The 16,862-nt window shown below is 39.6% G+C and overlaps 1 protein-coding gene across 1 annotated transcript; it reads left to right on the top strand.

Moving 5' to 3' along the window:
* Positions 1–3,639: 3,639 nt before the first annotated feature.
* Positions 3,640–10,968, top strand: slc25a10a (solute carrier family 25 member 10a). Its single transcript, XM_084071789.1, has 11 exons — positions 3,640–3,742; positions 5,918–6,037; positions 6,165–6,279; positions 6,367–6,415; positions 7,524–7,565; positions 7,692–7,735; positions 9,123–9,193; positions 9,282–9,374; positions 9,458–9,535; positions 9,973–10,029; positions 10,172–10,968. Exons 1-11 carry the CDS (start codon positions 3,653–3,655, stop codon positions 10,271–10,273), a joined length of 861 nt encoding a protein of 286 aa, XP_083927915.1. The 5' UTR covers positions 3,640–3,652; the 3' UTR covers positions 10,274–10,968.
* The last annotated feature ends 5,894 nt before the right edge of the window (positions 10,969–16,862 follow it).

Here is a 16,862-nt window from a genome sequence, read left to right as displayed (position 1 = left end):
TGGTTTTCAAACTGCTCAAAATTGCGGACAATCTAAGGGTGGAGCTTACTGGTAAAAGTGATACATGTGTTCCTCATGAGTCAAGGCACATGTGTAAGCAGGTTTAATGGCTGTCAGCCAAACGAGGCATGACTTTTGCCTGTTTAAAGTTTGCATTTTCAAAAAATTGCTATAGCACCCCCCTTTGACCAATTGGAGTAAGATTGGTTTCAGTGATATTTGGAATGACCCTGTACATTACTGCAAATTTTCAAAGAAATGTGAGTCTTGCATGTATGTGTTAGGGGCAGATGAATAATTTTCATAAAACTGCAATAGTTAAAATCTATTTCCTCCTGGGATTTTTGAGTAATCTGCACGAAACATTTTACACATGAATTTAGGACCTTTGCCGACAAAACAAAAGCGGCGGATTTTCCATAAGTGAAAAAATGCAGAAGTTATGAGCCAATGGCTGTTTTTCATATAATTCAAAATGGTGGGCGATCTAAAGGTCGATCTAAAGGTCAGACAAGATGTGAGCTTGTAGAGGTCAAAAGTCAGACCACGAAAGTTGTCGGGCATGAAGAGACGCATGTCTGTATCGAAGTTTCATGGCTGTAGGTCAAACAGGGCATGAGTTGTACCTGTTCAAAGTTGGCATTTTCAATTGAGTGCTATAGCGCCACCCTTTGACGAATGAGTGTGAGAATTATTTCTTGATAGTTTTTCCTGAGCATCTACCATATGGCCGAGTTTCGTAAAAAGCGACAGCAAGCACGGTTCAGCCAGAACTGCGAAAAGTGGCAGAAGAAGAAGAAGAAGTGACAGAATACTGCCAATAACAAAACAGGTCCAGAGCTGAGCTCTGGCCCCGTAATTATGGTCATGCTTAGTATGATATAGAGAAAGAAAGCCCTCCCCAGTTGAAAAGATAACCATCAGAGTCTCTTAAAGGAGTAGTTCACCCAAAAAAGGACTTAATTTCTATCAATTACACACACCCCTATGAAGCCTTGAATTCATGTAGATATTTTGTTTTTGTCACATTCCTAAGCCAATAATTAGATGACCGGGTGGCCGCTCAGTAGGAGACGCAATTAATTCTGGAGTCTCCACCGGGCATCAAATTATCGTCTTGGAATGCGACAAAAACTAAAAAAATATTTATTCATGGGAATTCAAGGCTTCATGGGGTGTGTAATTGATAGAAAATCAGTAATTATTTGGCTGAACTACTCCTTTAACCTAATTTCTTTTCAAATCTAATTCTCACCGGGCATTCTCAGGCAGCTGAATTGTTTTCAACATTGATATCTGATGTGAACTAGCTTGACTGATGGTGGTCTGTTGCAAACATAATTTTTTAATTATGGCTTCGAGAGTAAACTAGTTTAGTGTTATTGTGTTGTGTGTTGGATGCAGGGTTCATCGCCATGCCGACTTGTTGTGGTGGACATTTTTGTCAAAATTATTTTTTTTGCCATTACATGGACATACAAATATTACCAGAAACAGAGCTAGCCCTGAATGTATACTACTAGTGCTATGGTCCTCAAAGTGGGTTGAGGGACTTTCGGGGTTGCTTCAAGGTGGTCCGAATGGACCATTAAAAGGTCTGTAACTGTACAAACCACTGTACTGGTGGACTCCTAATGTGCCATAGTGTCATAGTAAATCAGTGTCATACATATTCTGAAGAAAATCTGGAGACTGACATTCAGAAATTGGGTCTTTAATTGGGATCAAAATAAGAACATAATGTTACGTAACAAAATCAAAAATTTGCCAAGGACAAGTCTTACACATTTGTCAGTGTGGACATATTGATGACCCCTGGTTGGATGGTCTACTGTCAACCCTTCAGATGGCATTGCTCAGAGTGAGTATCCAGTTACCATGTTTCTATCATGTCACCGACATAAGACCCTCTCGGAATCAGCACACATTTTAGGGGGCCAAACCCCATTCACACAACCAGTACATGACTGCTTATTTAAAGTCATGTCACGCCTTAACCACTTTCAACCTGGTGTCTATTTTACTTACTTTACTTCTACTCCTCTACATCTCAGAGGCAAATATTATACTTTTACTCCATTACAATTATTTGAAAACTTCAGTTACTAGTTACTTTGTAGACTTTGATTATTATTACAAAACATACATCACCTGCTTCAGCCCTATATACAGTACATTTCGGCCATTTGAAAATAGCAGATCTACAAGCTCACAATGCGTCGCGGTGCGACGGATTGTGAGCTTGTAGATCTGCTATTTTTAAAAGATTTTAATACATTTTGAAAACTTGGGAAATGGGACAGTCTGCATAATGAGTACTTTTTTACTTTTGGTACTTTAAGTTCATTTTGACACCAATACTTTTGTACTTTTACCATAGGCTAAATGTTGAATTCCGGACTTTTGCAACAGAGTATGTCTTACATTGCAGTATTGATACTTTTACTTAATAAGTAAAACATTTGAGTACTTTTCCCCACCACTGTTTTCCCAAACCCTGTGACCTATGACCTGCATGTTGAGGTGAGTATGCAGTGAAGGCATGCTGAAGTATGATCCTACTGCAGTGGGATTTCCTTGCACTGAGATGCCAAGGCGTTTTTTGTGTCACGTACTGACTTGGCTGCTGAGGGTCTATCTTTGACAGCTGGCCTGTCGTGTAGCCTACCACATTCACAAAACTATAGCAGTACTTAAGGAGCTGGCTAACTATTTTTGTATCGGTCACGTACACACTATTGGGCCATAACCAGCAGTGGTGGAAAAAAGTACTCACATTTTTAATACTGCAATGTAGAATATACTCTGTTACAAATAAAAGTCCGGAATTCAAAATTGACTTGAGTAAAAGTACAAAAGTATTGCCATCAAAATGTATTTAAAGTACCAAAAGTAAAAGTACTCGTTATGCAGAGTGTCCCAAGTTTTCAAAAAAGTATTTTGAAAATAGCAGATCTACAAGATCACAATGCATGGCATTGCAAGCATTGTGAGCTTGTAGATCGGCTATTTTCAAATGGCTGAAATGTATATAGGGCTGAAGTGGTTACTGTATGTTTTGTAATAAAAATACAAATCTACAAAGTTTAAGTAACTAGTAACTAAAGTTTTCAAATAATTTAAAGTAAAGTTTACCCAAAAAAGATTTGCCTCTGAGATGTAGTGCAGTAGAAGTAAAAGTACTGACATTTGGAAATACTCCAGTAAAGTAAAAATACCTCAAAACTGTACATTTAAGTACAGTACTTGAGTAAAAGTACTTAGTTTTTTTTACACCACTGATAACCAGCTGCACCCCTTTCTTGGCAACATGGAGTAGATGACCTGTACGGTGTACACACTACTGGAGCAGCACGCATGTGGCACATTGGAAATGCTTTTAGCCTACTTGAGAAATCAAAATCGAATGCACTTTTGTGACTTTTACAATAAGGAATAGCCCTATTTTTCAATCAGTTTGTCCATCATGATTCGTGTATGTGATAATATGAACATGGCCAGCAATCAACAACAACAGCATTGGAGTGGAACAACAAGGCTATTCGAGGGAAGTGGACGGATACAGTAGGAGTTCAAGAAGACGCGATGCGCTTTCTTTGGATTTGTTCTTGAACTTGAATGAATATTAATTTAACTACACAGTTCCTTCATTATGCAGGAGAAGCACATCTCACGCTGGTATTTTGGTGGAGTTTCCAGCAGCGCAGCCGCCTGTCTAACGCACCCATTGGATTTGATCAAGGTAACTAGCTAATTTTAATTTTAAAGTAGGATTAGGCCTACTGTAACGAACGATTTCAGATTATGAACCGCAGAGTCCCCAACAGCTCAGCTGCAAGACACTTTAATTGCGATTAGACATTTTCGCCGCATTTCCCACTATTTAATCAGCTGCCTAATCTTTGACTTCAATGACCTGAAAAAACTGTGGTAATTTCATATTCCAGCTTTAGCTTGTTCTTCGAGGCCTACGTTAAAACCACTCATTTTAAACCTTTTCAAGAAATAATTTAATTAAATTATGTTTTGTTTTAGTTTCTTTGTAATTTCTACAATTTCTTATCCATATAAGCTACAGCTACACAAATATAGATTGTGTTGATATGCACATAGTTAGAGGTCAATCATGTGCATATAGGGGCCCAGGTGTGCTTGAGTTCTGCTGCCCTTGGGTTCACGTGGTCGAAAAGTTCCCAGTAGCCTTTTTTGGCTGGTGTTTAACACCAAATTTGCCCATGAAAAAATACAATAAAAATACAATTAGCATTTGTATTTTAATTAGGCAATCAAATTAAGAGGTAAATGAAATGTACCCATGAAATCATAGTAGAAGTTCATAGTCCCCCAAATGTTTTTGCCTCAATCAATTAACATTGCTTCTTTCTGAGTCTGACATTCCAAATCAAACTTGTCGTTAGCACCACATCCCTCCAGCCCCAGTTTGGCAGAATAGCTATCACTCAAGTAGGCGCTGTTTACATTTAGTAACACTTTGTGTGTGTGTGTGTGTGTGTGTGTGTGTGTGTGTGTGTGTGTGTGTGTGTGTGTGTGTGTGTGTGTGTGTGTGTGTAAAAGTGAGATTGTTGTTGACGATTGAACCAACATATTTATAGCTGACAACAGGTCACACCATGGGAGGAGGAGTGTCATTAATGCACCAATGTACATGACATGTCTATTGTCTTTGATACATTGTGTTGAAGGAATGAGTTTTTGCACCAAAGAATAATGAACAACAGGGTGACTGACTATAAATGAGCGGCCAAAGTGTCCATTTAACGGGGGGGGGGGGGGGGGGTTCAATCGTCAATGGCAGTTACAGTTTCACTTTTCTTTTCTTTTTAATGATGATTTTTCGCTTGCTTTTGCCATTGTTTATATAATTTTTTTTTGGTTCCAGTTCCGAACCAACTTTTAGGGTTCTGAACCAATTAATTTTCAGTGGAAACACTCTGAACTGGTTAAAAATTCAACGCGATGGAAAAGGGGCCAGATAGTCATCTGTATACAGGACTGGTGAGAGCATACACTCTGCAGGGTGACCCTGTAGATGAAGAGAGCTCACCGGACATGAAACTCATTCACATTCGCCCTCACCCTCTGTGTCGTGTTGGAGAGGAAATCAAGGATCCTACCAGCCAAACTACAGTCGGAATCGTTAGTTTATCCACCGACAAAGTGTGGTTGAATGGTGTTGAAAGCTGGTGAAATATCAAACAGCTTGGCATGAGCCCAGCTTTATATATCAAGCATGTCATAGTAGGACTGCTGATAGAGTCTTATGAATAGGAGAACAGGTCCCAGGTCCGTAGAACTCAGAACTACATTTTGGTCCAGCTTTGAATTTGTTTGTATAAACATTTCAGTAATTAATTTTGATTGATTGATTGATTGATGTACTTTATTTAGTAAGACATGAGAACAACAGTACATGGAAGTAGTAATACAAGGTCTACTAAACTGGAAGGCTCATAAAGCACTAAGCTTGTTTAAAAAAAACATGATTTTGATCATCTCCTGTGCTGATTGCATACAGTGTAATGTAATATATCTAGTGCATGCATGTACCTTGCTACACACACTACAACGATATAGTTTGTTATTTATATTGCATCCTTCCTAATCCTAACGTTCTTTCTTAGAACAAATGAAACCCTGACTGGTCTGGCTGCATTACTTTCATGAAAACCTGTAAAAGCTGTGTATTCTTCATGGAGCAATGTGTTTCAGTAGAATATAAACATAGTGAACATAGTGAGTGAGACAACATCAGGGTGGGAATGGTACAGAATGTGCCAGTGGGATTGCCCCCTTTGTTCCCTTGAGCCCCCTGCCCCTAAAATGACAGTGTGAAGTAGGCCTATCTACTGTATCTATTGTCACTCTGATTCACTTGTATGTGGTTTGCTATTTTTAGGTGCACTTACAGACACAGCAGGAGGTGAGGATGAAGATGAGTGGGATGATGGTGAGCGTTGTGAGGAGAGAGGGATACCTGGCCCTCTACAACGGTCTGAGTGCATCCCTTTGTCGGCAGGTGAATGGACATGCGCGCACATGGGCAATTAAGCAACTATATTATTTTAGTTGCATAAATCAATCAATCATTGTTTATTCCCCGTAATTAACAATGTGTTAAAATGGCTGCTTCTCCTTTCTGATAGATGACATATTCTCTGTCTCGGTTTGCCATTTATGAGACCGTGAGGGACATGCAGAGCTGTCAGAACAAAGGCGATATGCCTTTTTATCAGAAGGTCCTGCTAGGGGCTTTTGCAGGTACGTGATGCTACACAGGCTAGGTTGTTGTTCAGTTCTTTTAGACCTGTTTTGTCTGATGGCCGTGTTACGATTCTTGTCCTGCAGGTTTTGCAGGAGGTTTCATTGGGACACCAGCTGACATGATAAATGTCCGGTGAGTGATGTTGTAACACCATGTTTTGAGATAAATTGTACATAACATCTTCTGTGGAAGTATTCAACAGAGATCAGAGATTGATGGCCAAGGCAATTTCATTTGTATAGCACATTTCATACACAAAGGCAATTCAAAGTGCTATACATAGTCATAAAAAGGCATTAAAAGTATAATACAAGAAATCATTTGGTCTGGGTGTATTTGTGGGGTCAGGATTATCATATTGTGACAGGGCATTTTATACTTGGACAACATAACACGTCGTACTTCAACCCATGCACCAAAGGGGACTATAATAACAAGCATAATATGACCCTGACTCTCTGTCGTTCAGTATAGGGACAACCTCTATAGTATGTAAGACCGTGTTTGTCCTTACTGTAGGAAATTACTCCATCGGACGCACCATACACACACACCGTGCAATTCACATTATGCATCACAAAGAAACAGGTGCAAGTTGACAGTTTTTAATGTTTTTAGCCTGGATTTAAAAGTAGTCAAGAGTTGGCGGAGGCCTCAGACACACAGCAAATCCGCCGCCATGCTCGGGAAATGATCCCGGGACACACTGTCATCCTATCAAAGCCTCTATGTGGTACGAACCGTAACCACTTGGAAGAACCACTTTAAAGAAGATCAGCAATATTTTAAAAGTAAATTCTAAACTCACCAGAAATCAATGCAGAGATCATCTGAGAATTGGTGTAATGTGGTCAGCTTTCTTAATTCTAGTTAAAACTCTAGCACCTGCATTATGAATGAGATAGCTGATAGCTTTTAGGTCAGTCTGATGAATCAGCTGTTAATGTGTTTTTTTTGTATTAAAGTTGCTGTAGCAATGCAGCAATACCACAACCACAGATACCAATACAACTACCTGTATTATAGCCCTGCTAGTAAAGTAATTCTCGTTAATGCTAATGAAATTTGACACAAAATCATCACCGTGCAGATTTTCATGTTCAGTATGCCACTCATTAGTAGTATTATTACTTTGTTCAGTTACATTTAACACTGAATTCAAGACTAGCACTGGGGAGGTTATGAATTACCCATGCCGATGATGATTACATCAAAGGTTTTTCATTTTACTTCTATCCAGCATGCAGAATGATGTCAAGTTGCCAGTAGAGCAGAGGAGAAAGTGAGTATTTGGAAACATTAGTCCACTATACTGTATATGCATTGTTTGAAATATTTTACAGCCCCATTCATAAAAGGTATATTGTTTATGCAAATCAGCACATTGTGAGTTTTGTTTACCCACCAGTTATGCTCATGCACTAGATGGACTGTTTCGGGTTTGGAACAAAGGTAAGATTCAATTAAGGTCACCTAACCATTTTTTTCTTCTTCTTTAAAAAAAAAAAGATGAATCTATTATTTACATCATAAAATGACAGAATATCGTTGCTGTCAGGCAGAAACTTTGTATCTCCACAGTTCATCTTTTTATGTTTCTTCACAAATGAATGCCCTATTTTCTTGTGAAGACAGTCAATCTACAAGCTCACAACGTGACGTGATTGTAGATTGCTATTGTGAGCTTGTAGATCTACTATTTTCACTATACATTTTTACATGGCCAAAGTAGGGATGCCAGGTTGAAAGCGATTCAGTATGTTTGTGGGTTCTATAAGTATTTAACCAATTAAAAGTATTAACAAGCTTGTGACTAAATAATAACTACATTGGATCCTTTGGAACACAGGTTATTTTTTCCAGTTCCTGAAAGGTTTTGGACATACAAGGTTTCTGGCCGACAGCGACAAAATATTATATTATAAATATAATGCCCAAGCTTATGCAACCGTAGCTTGGTAAACCGCCCCGGGCGCGTAAATCGCATTGCAGTCCGCTGAAATCAAATGCAATGCGATTTCCGCGACCGGGCGGTTTATCAGGCTAATCCAACCGACCACAATGAATGCTGTGTGATAATTAGTTTATCACTTACCCATAATCCTATAGTATTTATGCACAAAGACAACAAGAAAATAGCATTTGATCAACACTTTTACTAGCCTGATATCAGACTGAATTGATGGAGTCTATGGTCTCGACCCAGGCAACAACTTTACAATAGATTAACATTTCTGTCAATGACGAACACCCCCAGTGAAGATAATAGTCTGGATCAAGAGTTGTCTCAGGCCTCAGAAGACATGCATCTGCTATTTCTGTGAACCGTTGAAGGTCACTGATTTCCGCTCTGTGTTTTGGCACATTTGTGTCTGGATGAACTCCAGTGTCTCCTCAGCTGTGAGAATCCTACCAAACCATCCACAGCAACCATGTTTGTTTAATCTGTTTGAAATGGTAAGCTCCTTAAGTAGTGGTCGCTCATGGCGCCAGTTCAGTGCATTGCCAATCAACTCCTGGGGAAGATATGGTTGCAGACGAATCAGCGCAAGCTTATCACCCTCCTGTCTATCACTCACCTCACCCAGGGTAAATAAACAGGCTAATAAATAGGCTGGGTATGTGAGAAATAGAACATATCAAAAATTGTTTACATATAGGCCGATAAGCATTATTACATTTTTATTTGATTTACATTTGTAATTGAATTTATTAATCAATTATTTGATTAATCATTTCTTAATAATTTCTTCCCTTGTTAATGTAATGCTTTAAGTGTAGATGTAGTCAGGATTTGATTTTCTTACTAAAGCATGACCACTGGGCCATTTTATTCCAGAGGGATTGAAGAAACTGTTCTCTGGAGCCACAATGGCTTCTAGTAGAGGTGCACTTGTCACTGTAGGACAGGTGAGGACATCTTGGTTATCTGCTGTGTCACAAAATGTTGTATGACTTAGATCTACAGTAGGTACAATATATTGTTATGTCCCTGCAGCTGGCTTGTTATGACCAGATCAAACAGCTGGTTCTGGCCACTGGCTACCTGGCGGACAACGTCCTCACTCACTTCTTGGCCAGTGTCTTTGCAGTGAGTAACTGACTTCCCGTCTTGGTATACTACAACAGTAAGAATCAATGTCAAATGCCTTCTTATCTCCTTTTTCTACACAGGGGGGCTGTGCGACCATCCTGTGCCAACCACTGGATGTTGTTAAAACTAGATTAATGAATTCAGCAGGAGAATACAGGGTGAGTCTGTTTTACTGACCTGTCGTGATTATTGTTATAAAGCATTAAGTATTATAATTATATAATTATTCTTTTGTGATGCGATGCGAGAGTGCGGTCTAGCCAACACCAACTTGGGACTCGTGAATTGCTGCCCTCCACACTCTCCTATCTAGCATCAGGGTCTTGAGCTCTACAGTGTTGTTAGCTAACAGGAGTATAAGTATATTTATAATGCATTATAGACATGTGCTTCATAGGAAGTGTTACCGAAATGTTAAGCTTCACGTCTACTGCATCTGCTTCCATGTTCATGATGTATTGGGTTGCTTCTTGGGTGATTTCTGTGGTTTCAGCTCGTCTTTGCTAGGGCGTAAAAGTTTAATTCCTGGCCCAACTAGAGAACTGCACAGTTTGACATTCCCCAGCTTCTGCTTATTTCTTTACTTTGGTTTCAGGGTGTTTTTCACTGCCTGACAGAAACAGCAAAGCTTGGTCCCAGGGCATTCTACAAGGTAAAATCTAATCATGTTAATGAGATGATTATATTCCATATAATCCCTTTAATTCTTAAACACATCTGTTCTCATTTGACTTGCTTTCAATATTACTCTGGAAATGTTAAGATCTAACTCCACTATTTGTGCGTCCATGAAGGGTCTTGTTCCAGCTGCTATCCGCCTCATCCCTCACACAGTTCTGACCTTCATGTTTCTGGAACAGCTCAGGCAGCACTTTGGCGCGGTGGTTGTAGCCTGAGAGGGATTTGTGGCACTTTGACGGATATCAGTCTCCAAGGCCAGGCTCCATTACTTTGTTAACTGTTGGACAAACTAGTGCACACACTGAAATTCCAGAGTTTTCATTCAGAAATTGACCCAGGGTCCATTAGTTGACTCGACACTTACATTTACTGTGTACAGTGGTAGCAAAGATGGGACAAGTTCCACTCCCAAAAACCCAATCTAAATAGACCCCACCGGGAAGCTCCAGTAAACTAATTAATTTTTCTCGGGTTCTGCTGTGAACGGACTCATTGACCACTCATTGACGCTCATTAAAGCTAATATGGTAATATGGAATATCAGTGACCGAGCACTTTAGTATAATTGCATTGTGAGGGATTGTACAATGAATATATGTGAAAGGATTAGGCACAGATGTTCAAGTTCGAAATACTTTTTACTTTCTTTATTTTTTATTTTTTACTTTTAACTGTCTTTGAGCCATTTGTCAGAGTAGTCTTCATTTAACTTGTGTGGTCATCATCTGTCCTGTGGAGGGCAGTATTACACCAGTCAATTACAGGTGTGTGTCATGTACATTTATTGTAGAGTAGTAATGCCTGTAATAGGGTCTTTATGTGTAATAGTGCAGATATAGAATCATGGGATTAGTATCAGAGAGAGCTTTTTTTATCATTTATAAAATACTGTCCAGGTTTATGTACTGTATGTGCATATTTTAACATCTTATTGAAGGTTGGGGAAATTAATTGTTCCCTCCAGGTATCTTTGCAAGCAAAAATATCACTGATCAGAACAGTACTTAATCACCCAGGGAACAGGCCCCAATTAGGATTTAGAAACATTACGCATTTTCTTTCATAATGTCATTCAACAGTTGCTGGAACCTTGAGAGTTGTTCGACATACTAAAGTTTAGATTTAATTTTGGTTCCCCGAAATGTTGGGATTATTTATTTATTTATTTTTGAGTATTGAAAAACTCTGAGAAATTGTCTATATATGGTTTTATATGCTAGCTGTGCTTTTCCTCTCCATGATGCTCAATCCATCATGCTCAGCTTTCAAAGAAGCCCGATAAATTGACCTTACCCCAGATTTAACATGGCTGCTGCATTGACCGTCTCTGTTTGATAGCTGTTGACGGCTATCTGCAGTCATGTCATCTCTTCCTTGTCCTTCTGTGGTGCAAGAGGCACATATAGCAAGTGTCATTTCAGTTTCTGAATGTCAGTACTGTATGCATTACAACCTGTTGAATGATCGATGTTGCTGAGTTATTTTCAAGGGTATGTGTACAGTGTAGCAGACATGAACGGTAATTGATTTCCTCTTGGCTTGAGACCCCCTGGAATACAGCATATAGCCTGGTAAACCAACCCACTGGGGTGGTTTACCAGGCCATACAACATACGGCATACAGCATTGACTGTAAATATATCTGAACTGAGGCACTGGTCAGATTATGGAACTATGCACCATCAGTTTCATCTATATGAACTGAAATTTCACTGCTGCAAAAAGTCATCTGGATTACTGTCCAATTACGCTTTAAATACACCATTTAAGACCTGGGTGGCTGGACCGGAGCTCTCTTGATATCCTTGCCTTAACTTGGAGTGCAGGTTTATTTTTGTCATTTCTGTTTTATCAGGCACTCTATCACTGATACAATACAGAAAGTCTAGCATGGTGGAAAACATCCTTTAGGGATGCAGTTAATGATGACTGCATGTGCGTGCGCACGCGCACACATCCTTCTCTCCCCATCTCTAAACTATCAGTTAAGGACCAGACAATCTAGTCTTGAAACTTATCTCAGACTTCATGGTGTGTGGTCCTGGAACGGGAGGACAGTGATGATCAAATTACCAAAAAGCTGAGACCACAAAAGCACAGCACTGATATACTTCATCTCTGAATTGGGAAAACTGTGGTACTTGACTTTAACATTAGCTCAGCTGTGTATAAATATAAATATGCTTTGTAGCAGTTATATTTGCCACTGGCATAGGATGGTTTTAAAACAAGAGGGTCTGTGAAGACTTTATCACAGAAAAACCTTCTGTCAGACGGAGCACCAAGGCTAATACAAATTAATGTTTATAAGAAAAAGGTAAATAACATTGTTTGATGAGGGATGTGCAATGCAACAGACATTCATGCTAAGTTGCATAGTAGTTTGATGTGGTTCCAGAAACAATTAACGCTCCATCATCTCCACCAAGCTGTAGGTAAGGGGGGAGATTATGTACTCCAGTAAAGCAAAAATACAGTACATATAGGCCTATGGAGAGCGATGTTGTGAAATCCCTCCCGGGTTTAGGAGGAGCTGCTCAGCAGAAAATGTGTCAGATGTGTTGAAAACGTGTCTGCTAATCAGCACAGTATATTCTGAATGTTTTAAATCTAAATCACAATTTTCCTGGCCATGGAGTCAGGCCTATTTTGTTCAGCTTATGTAATTTCACAAGATTCCATATCCATTTCCCCATGTTCATGATATAACAGCCAGAGGAACAATAAATAACCTGCAGAATCATGTGCAGCCTTGATGCAATTTATTGTATAGGGTGTTTACTTGGCATGATGCTTTGGCAGCACTTTCTAACAACAAAGAAAAGAAAAACTAACATTCCTAACAGTGAACAAAGACCACACAAAATAAAGCTACCTCTCCAAGCTTTGCCTTTTATATACACATTCTCCAATTTCATTATTTCCATCAGTAGGCTGAAACCAGTCCACGCAAACATTCCACACTAGGGACCACGGATTTTTTTGCATGCATGCTTGCTCAGGGGATAAACTGAATCTTGACCATCAGGTCAAAATTTGTGTCAAACGAGAAACGGGATTGTGTCAATGGTCATGTCTCACCTAGACACAGTACACAGGATCTAAATGTCTCAATAGAAGAGCAGGGAGACAAAATACAACCACCACAATTGTATAAGTTATAATTATTGTATTAACGTACTCTACCATACAGATTGGACAAAATCATATTTTATCCATTAAAGTTATAGTGCCGCTTTAAGCACTTTCACTTAAAGTTACAAGACGTTTCTAAAATGGTGAAAATAGCTGATTTACCATCTCACAAGTTACAACGTCTCGCGATGTGGCACATTGTGAGCTTGTAGATCTGCTATTTTCACTACTTTTGCGTGACATTCAAAGTAGGGTATTCATTTTCAAAAAGAAACAAAGGTATGAAATATGGAGATACAAGGTTTATGTCGGACAATGATTGTTCATTTACAGTAATGTTGATAAACTGCAAATTATAATTGAATGTCCCAGTTTTTCCTTGCAATTATTTTGACCCTCTACTCATGTCTCTAATTGACTAAGGACCTTAGTCTACTGTATAAAACTGGTATGTAACAGCACACATCCAGAGTAATAGAGTGAGAGGGACAAACTGCTGCTGCTGTTAATGATAATGATGAAACAAATGCACGAAACCCATTAACTGATAGGAGCTCTGTGGCAATTAGTCTATGAGTATTGGAAATATTTCAACAATGAATGATTGTGTTTCTTCTGTTTTCAAAGCTTATGGAAGACATACTATTAGCCCACTGTGCTTAAGTCAGCCAGACTCCTTACAAAGGCATGTCATGGATCAAACACAACATGAACAACAACAGTAATGGAGATAGACGTGTGTCATATTTGAACATTCCATGCCAATTTTCTGTGTCAGAATAATTTAGTAATTGTCTCCGCCAGGCCGAAAGGCATGGCGAGAGAGTATGTTTTACCCTCCGTCCGTCCGTCCGTCCGTCCGTGTGTGTGTGTGTGTGTGTGTGTGTCCTGTCTGTGTGTTAACAGCTAATCTCCGGCACCGTTGGCCCGGTCGCTGCGAAACTGTGCACACCCACTCCCTGGATGCCAATTCAGAACCTCTGCCCCACATTTTTCACATGGGCCTGTTATAGCGCCACCAGGAGGCCGATTTGTGCAAAACCCATTTTTTCTCATTACACCTACAGCTTTTAACCAAACGTCATGCAAATCGGTACACAGTATCTCTATAGTCATGTGATCAACCCGGATCTGTCCGATTTCCCATATTGCATCCTCATTGGCTAAGGTTGGCTTCCAAAGTTTGCAGGATTGGTCCATTTTGAACAAACTGCCTCCAATCATGAACGCAGCTTGCCATTTCCATAAAATTGCACACGCACATTCCCACTAGGCGGAGGAAGAAATGCCACTTGAACATTTTCAAATCAGCCTCATGGTGGCGCTATAACTGGCCGATTTGCATTTTTAACTATAACTGCACCGATCTGCGTGAAACTTTGCACGCACACTCCCTAGAGGCCAAGGAAAAACATTGGACTGCATTTTTCACATCTGCTTTTTACAGCGCCACCAGGAGGCCGATTTATGTAAAATACATTTTTGGAGATTATTCCTTCAGATTATGTCCAAAAAACACGCAAATTGGTACACTGCATCTCCATAGTCATGTGATTCTGATGGATCTGTCCGATATTTCATATTCCATCCTATTTGGCTTACAGTGGCTTCCAAAGTTTGCAGGATTGGTCAGTTTTAAACAAAATGCCTCAAAACATGAATGCAGTGTGCAATTTCCGTGAAAGTTTGCATGCAGATTCCCACTAGGCCGAGGAAGAAATGCCCCCCTTTTCACATTCACATTGGCCTTTATAGCGCCACCAGCAGGTCTAATTTAGCAAAACACATTTTTGGAACAAAATGCCTCAAATCATGAATGCAGTGTCATCCCATTGAAAGGCCTAAGAAGAAATGCCACCCTTTTCACATTGGCCTATTATAGCGCCACCAGGAGGCCACAATAACCTACCTGACCTGGCGGAGACCTGTGCTCCGAGGAGCACTTTTTCTAGTTTGCTTTCATTTCAGTCCATTTGGGCCCATGCAGCAAGAAGTGAAACTACTGTATATCATTAACTGAAAGCTTTGGGTTTGCGTAGATTATTATACCTTAATAACATCAGTGAATGTTACTGAAGCCATTAGTCGACAGACAGACCAAGGTAATCCTATTGCTTATCAGCATAGCCTGATATAGCCGGGACACTGAGTCAAAGATTCACTTCCCTATTCATATCCTTGTTTGTAGAATCAGAATCAGAATAAATCAGAATCAACTTTATTGTCACATCACAGATTTACAGGCGTAAAACAGCGCGGGTGAAATTCGTTTTTGTGCAAGCTCCATCGTTTTTGTTATTTCCATAAGAGAAAGGGAAGAAGAAGAGGGGGGGGGGGAGATAAAAAAAAAGAAAGAAAAAAGATCTACACAAATGTACACATGGTACCGATATATAAGGTGTGATAAGTACCTGAGGTAAGACATAAAGTGCGTTAGCATGGCAGCAGCCAGCAGATATACTGTTGTAGTTAAGGAAAAAAAACTCATTGTTGTGTTATGTTTTGGTTTAGAGAACAGTGGGTTAAATATCACTTACCAACAACAAAGCAGCATGCTATGTGAAGTTAAAAAACAGTGCTCAGTTAACCCGGTGCCCACCTCTCCAGGTGCTCACTTGTCCAGGTGACCAGTTATCTCCACCCCTAAGTGCCCAGTACTCCAGGTGCCCACATGTCTCTTGTGCCCAGATGGTTTTGGTGCCCAGTTGTCCTGGTGCCCAACACTCCAGGTGCCCACTCGTCCAGGTGCTCAGTCATCCCAAAAATATGGTGCCCAGATGTCCCTAGTGCCCACCTGTCTTGTATTCCTTTAGAGCTCCACTCTCAACAGTGGGGAAAATATGAACTGGAAAAGTGCACTCCTCTGAGCAGCCAGGGCTGTGTAAGTCATGGGTTGCTAGCAGGGCTTTAAAATAATTTATATTTAACCTGGGCCTGAATTTGTTTACGTTTCTTAATCCCACATGCATTACTCTTGTTTTGCTCTAACTTTGACTTGTGATTAAGTGAGTGAATGTGCAAAGCCATAAAGCTCACTCATGCACATCTCCAGCTTCAGTGAGAGAAGTTAATCCACTGGGGGTTTCCCTCATGCTGTCTGGAATTTAGCTTGTTTTTATTATTCTCTCTTCTTGATACCCTGGGGTATAAGCCATACATTCAAAAGTGACATTTATATTATACAAAAATATTTTTGGCACAACAAAATTACTTAAAAGGAACAATTAACAGAAAAGTATGAGAGCTGCACATTGCAAACACATTAAACTTTTATAGTTAGAAATGCAGTTAAGAGCATTACTGCTCTCCTGTGGTGTTGGGTGATGACTGATGATGACAGAGGTTCCCATAAGAAGGCAGGCAAGAAGGCAAGGACCCAAGCGCAGACAGTGAAGCGGAGGCTTAAACAAAGATGATAATAACAGCACATTCTTACACTTATGTTATCAATACACATAGTTATTTATTTTTTATTTTGTTTTATGTTTTCACTGCAAAAAAAGGTTTTGAGTCCTTGTCTGAGACAAGGGTGTTTTCTGCCAGAGTGCAAGTTAGATGTAAATAGTAATTCATACAGTATATGAATCCTTTAAGAATATATTTTCACCCAACATGTTTTGGTGTGTTAGTATTTGAAAGGTTTGGTAGGACATATATTTTCATAAATCA

This window comes from Gymnoscopelus microlampas (assembly GCF_963454915.1).
Source record: "Gymnoscopelus microlampas genome assembly, chromosome: 11".
Taxonomy (NCBI): Eukaryota; Metazoa; Chordata; class Actinopteri; order Myctophiformes; family Myctophidae; genus Gymnoscopelus; species Gymnoscopelus microlampas.
This window is presented reverse-complemented; position numbering and strand designations above follow the sequence as displayed.